This window comes from Cyprinodon variegatus, unplaced genomic scaffold (assembly GCF_000732505.1).
Source record: "Cyprinodon variegatus isolate N-32 unplaced genomic scaffold, C_variegatus-1.0 Scaffold443, whole genome shotgun sequence".
Taxonomy (NCBI): Eukaryota; Metazoa; Chordata; class Actinopteri; order Cyprinodontiformes; family Cyprinodontidae; genus Cyprinodon; species Cyprinodon variegatus.
The window spans coordinates 618,840-624,090 of NW_015150896.1; the positions used below are offsets into that span (position 1 = coordinate 618,840).

General features: G+C 36.9%; 1 protein-coding gene across 1 annotated transcript in view; it reads left to right on the forward strand.

Moving 5' to 3' along the window:
* The window catches only part of cpb2 (carboxypeptidase B2), a 5,101-nt gene extending 1,622 nt beyond the window's left edge, over window positions 1-3,479 (forward strand). The window contains exons 2-11 of the mRNA XM_015388942.1: window positions 338-413; window positions 514-638; window positions 730-838; window positions 919-1,020; window positions 2,194-2,298; window positions 2,413-2,523; window positions 2,657-2,747; window positions 2,837-3,039; window positions 3,113-3,197; window positions 3,265-3,479. Coding sequence (XP_015244428.1) covers window positions 338-413; window positions 514-638; window positions 730-838; window positions 919-1,020; window positions 2,194-2,298; window positions 2,413-2,523; window positions 2,657-2,747; window positions 2,837-3,039; window positions 3,113-3,197; window positions 3,265-3,479 — 1,222 coding nt within the window. The remainder of the gene's footprint in view (window positions 1-337; window positions 414-513; window positions 639-729; window positions 839-918; window positions 1,021-2,193; window positions 2,299-2,412; window positions 2,524-2,656; window positions 2,748-2,836; window positions 3,040-3,112; window positions 3,198-3,264) is intronic.
* The last annotated feature ends 1,772 nt before the right edge of the window (window positions 3,480-5,251 follow it).

The window sequence follows — 5,251 nt, forward strand, 5'->3', positions numbered from 1 at the left end:
GGATCCATGTAGCTATTTTATCATTTATAGTAATTAGAAATGTGGCTGGTGAAGTTGTACTACAACAAAAAATGGTAACAAGAATGTTTTCCAGACAGAACCAGGATTTCTTGACTCCTATTAGCTCTAAATAAATAAAAGCTTACTTTAAAATATCAATCTTGTATTTTGTTGATAGTTTAAAAAATGGAAGTGTGAGGAAAAATAGAATCAAGACATTTGTTAGGTAGAAGAAATTTTGAAAATGTATCCCTACAGAGGAGCTGATCAAACATTTCCAGTTTTATTAATTGTAACTTTTTTTATTTATTTATTTATTTTATTTTATTTTATTTAGCGGTCAAGTTTTATCAATCACCCCTAATACTCAGGAACAAGTGGAGGTTTTGAGGAATGTGTCCACCCAGTATCAGGTAGAATATTTATTATCTTTGTCACCATTTATTTGTCTCTTGCAGGTAACAATTCTTTCTGCAAACATTAACTTTGCTCATTTTGTCTTTTTCCCCTTAGACAGGTTTATGGAAGCCAGCTTCACCTCACAATATAAAAGAGCTAACTCAAGTCCACCTGTACGTTCCTGCAAACAGCTCAGAGACAGTCAGGAACCTGCTGCAGAGACACGGCATTACTCATGAGTCCGTCCCTCATTTTATGAAGCACTGCTGCATTTTCAGGCCTTCTTTGTGTCACTTTAAGGTCCCTGCAAACTGTGTTTTTTTACTGCAGGGTGATGCTATCCAATGCAGATGAAATTATAGAAATGCAGATGAGGAACGAGTCTGGGGATCCAAGAAGTGGCTCGACGTTTTACCAAAGATACCACAATTTGGAGGATGTGAGACTCACAGTTAGACGTCTTCTACATAGGAGTGATCATAGTGTTGATGTTCACAATTAAACATTTCTCTGTTGTAGATCTATGAGTGGATTAACAGAACGGCACACGAAAACCCTACCACAGTTAAAGCTATTCTTATTGGCTCCTCATATCAGAAGAGACCACTTTATGCTCTGAAGGTAAAGCTCCATTTATTGAAAATAAAATCACTAACCTGGTTTGACAGTTCTGTCCGTACCCAGAGAACGAGGATGATTCCAGCCAGTCGACTGAACAGACGCAGCAGATGCTGCCAGAGAGTTCCAGACATGGAAGCCTAGAAGGCTGCAGGGTTGACAGGAGATCAGATTCAAGGAGATGAATGAAGGCAGGATAATCCACAGGGCGAAGTCAAGAGGCAGATCCAGGTTCAGTCCACAGATGAATCCAACAGGGCCTGAAGACAGGCCAGGCAAACAGATCAGACAGGGGCAGGCAGGCTCAAAGGTCCAACTACAGAAACAGGTCACACTATAGTAACGCTGGAGAACTCTCAACACCAACCTGGCACTGATGGCTGGGAAACATGCAGCTTATATAGGAAACCGGAATAGTTTGATGTGATGAGTGACGAGGAACATTGCAGAGCTAGACAGGTGAAAAGAGCAATCAAGCCAGCCATCAGCACCAAAATCACAACATATTTGAATAGATTGAGAATTTATTTGAAATAAGAGATGAATCTCAACTGTTAAAAATTCAAGTGCAAATAAGTGAATAAATTAACTTATCTTGATAGACTTGTATATCAAGTTATGTTATGTCTCAATGATTATTTTAGTTATTTATTTATCTAGTTATTTTTAATTATGGCCAGCATACTAAAGGAAAATTAGGGTAACTGATGGACCTCACCTAGCACTGTTTGTGGAGGATGTCAGATTAAGTGCACAGAACCCAAACATGCAAATACTTAGAAAAACAAGCTCAGCTTTAAACCCAGGACCTTGTTGCTGAAAGGGGATCATGCTGACTGCAAAAGATTTCCTCTAAATCATCCTTGTCATGCCTGTTTCCGCCTCTATCCTGATGAATGGATGTTACTTTACATTTTTATTCTGACAATTACATGGCTGTAAATAATTCCTCCTCAGGTGAATAATAGATGATAATAATTCTTATCATATGGGCTCAAATCAAAAGTTGATTTTAGTTCAATTGAGTGCAATAAAGGTCTGATCTGTTAAAAATACTATGCAGGGCTTTTTTATCTAAGCGCAGAGGGCGTTTATTCCATACTTAATCGTTTTATAGATGCTGCTTTGATTATTTAAATAGAGTCTGTGGATAAATGTTGCTCTGCTTTGTTTTAGCTGTCTCTAAATAACAAGCCAAACAAGAAAGCCATGTGGATCGACTGTGGGATCCATGCCAGAGAGTGGATCTCTCCTGCTTTCTGCTTGATTTTCGTCCAATATGTGAGAGAAACTTTTGAATATTTGATTAGATTCACCCCCAGAAAATGAATCTCAGTCTGTTTGTTGTTGTTTTTTGTCTCAGGGATCAAACAGCAGCTGCTCTTTCTCTTACAGTCGCTGTCGTTTTACAAATTGAACTCAGATATTACTCAGATCCTGGACAACATGGATATCTACGTCCTGCCTGTCATGAACCCAGATGGATACAAGTACACCTGGACAAAAGTAGGATCATGTGGAACAAAAGCCAAACGTTTTGTTACAATAAGTTCTGGTTCCGTCTTATTTTGCATATTCTGATCATTTTTGAGGCTGCCTCAGGATCTGTACACAAAGTTTTTCCTCCTCTTTATTTCAGGATAGGATGTGGAGGAAGAACCGTTCCCCCACAAACGGCACGTCCTGCATCGGAGTTGATCTGAACAGAAACTTTGACGCCAACTGGTGTAGTAAGTTCCTAGAATAGAAAGCCCTCTGAGGTTTTGCAAATACAAAATACCAAAATATGGCTTATACAGTTTGATTATCCTCTCCGCAGCAAAAGGAGCCTCTCCTGACCCCTGCTCTGAGATCTACTGCGGCGCCTTCCCTGAGTCGGAGCCAGAGTCGCAGGCTGTTGCCAACTTCTTGCGTAGCAACAAGGACATCATTCAGATCTACTTGACCATCCACTCCTACTCTCAGATGCTCCTCATCCCCTATTCCTGCACCATGGATGAAGCTGATAATCACAGTGAACTGGTGAGCACTGCTTAAATTACCTAAAATGTACCAAAAATCAGAGCTTCATGTGTATTTTTCATTTTTTCCACAGTATGAGATGGTCAAACAAGCTGCAGAGAATATTAGAAGATACTACAGGAATGTGTACACATATGGAGCCGGAGCTAAAACAATATGTAAATATTTATGCAATTTCCTTTTGACTTCATGAAGACAAGTTACTTCATCCTTTTCTCTTTGCAGATCTGGCTCCCGGTGGCTCTGATGATTGGGCGCATAATCTCGGCATTAAATACTCCTTTACGTTTGAGCTCCAGGACCGCGGGCGCTACGGCTTCCTGCTGCCGCCATCTTATATTCAGGGTGCCAGCAATGAAGCTCTTATTGCGTTGAAGACCATCGCTCTGAAGGTCATAGAGAAAACCCAACCTGCAGCAGGTTCCCCTCAAGATGTCTGAGAGGGTTTGACCTGCAGCTTTGATTGGATATTTAAATGTTGTCAGTTAGTGACACTGAATATGAGGAATCATTAGAAAGTGTTAAGAAATGTTGATATGTATGTAGTGAAAAAATCTAAATTGATGCACAATAATGAACAAAGAAAAATGACAGTTGGTGAATAAATAAGTGATTTTTTTTATTTTGTTTTCAACTTCAATCTCATTATTATTTTTGTATATATGTTTGTCCAGCCAGAGGAGGAAAGTATTGGGGAAAGTATTAATCTGCATAGGCGTTGGTCTGCTTGTCCCCCTGTGGTGGGGCCACTGCTGATCTTTGTTTACTTTTCATTTAAGAGTTAATGAAAAATAATAAAATTATGCAAAAATACTCTGTTTGAGTGACTTAAATCATTGAATCTCAAAGTGAGGGTCGTGACCCCACTTGGGCTCCTTGATCAACAAGTATGGCGTCTTCAGATCCACTACAGAAATTGATTTAAACAATAAAAATTTATGTTAAAGTGTTTAAATATAAAAAAGCATCATTTAAAAATAGAAAAAAAAAAAAAACTACTTTGGTTGTCGATGCATTTCGCAATATAGTAACACCCATGTTCATTTTATATTGGTAGGAGCATTTGTGTACAAAACCATAGTTCGGGTCATGAGTTGACACTGGTATCATTATGTGAGTCGGAATCTAATACATTTTGGGAAACTAGAAGTTGGATGATCAAATACTTTTAATATGCATAATTTTAATCTCATTACACACCAAACAAACTGTGTATTTAGACTTTTTCTTCTTTCAATCGAGAGGCCTTTAGCTTGGAGCTGCTAAAATCCCCAAACAATCTTCTCTAATAGTAAAATTTAAAAAAATGAATAAAATAATTCACAAAAAACCTGATTAAATTTGTTTTTCTTATTGCAGCAATATTGTGTCTGTATTGTGTCTCTGTAAATTTCGCTTAAAAGACATGTGATGTAAATTGGTGCTAAAAAAATAAATTGAACCAAACTGTAATAGTAATTGTAAAGGCCTCCACAGTGATGGAAAAGGCAGCACACAGTCCATACATTTTTAAGTGAAGTGGAAAGAAAAGGTTTCATAGAATAATGTGTGCATTGAACAACCTGTTCTCTAAAATTTATGTTCTGTGATAACAAATAATTGTAAAAATGAATATAAGTATGTACAATTTCATATATTTCACAGTATGGCTGTTGACAGATTGATAATTTGGACTGAATACCATAATCTTTACAGTTTACCATTTTGTAACAGATTTTTTACCGGTATATTGGATGATCCAAAATCAAAATGGGTTTTAAATACATGAATACTGAGGAGCAAATAAGGGGTTTAAATGTTTACATTCAAATGCATCTAGTATAGATACCTAAAAAGTGTACTTAAGTACAGTAAAGAAGTATTTGTACTTCGTTACTTACTTATTCAAGATAGTGGGTACAGCACTTGACGCTTATACCACTGAACCAGGAGTAACATTAGAGGTTTGTTTAAATAAAACGTTTTTCACTGTTAAGCAGGATTGAATTATAAGACAGATCTCAGACCAAGTATTGGGTTAATATAGATCAGATAAAGTTTATTTAAGATAAAGATTAATATTTATTAAGATTTATTTATGTTTGAAATCTAACCCTGACTCTAAACCTGACTTTTGCATTTTGAAGCAATGTACGGAAGAGGATTTGGGCCACTGAAAAATAATTTTTAAAAAGTTACTTAATTTTTAAATTTTATTTCAGTTCAATATTGG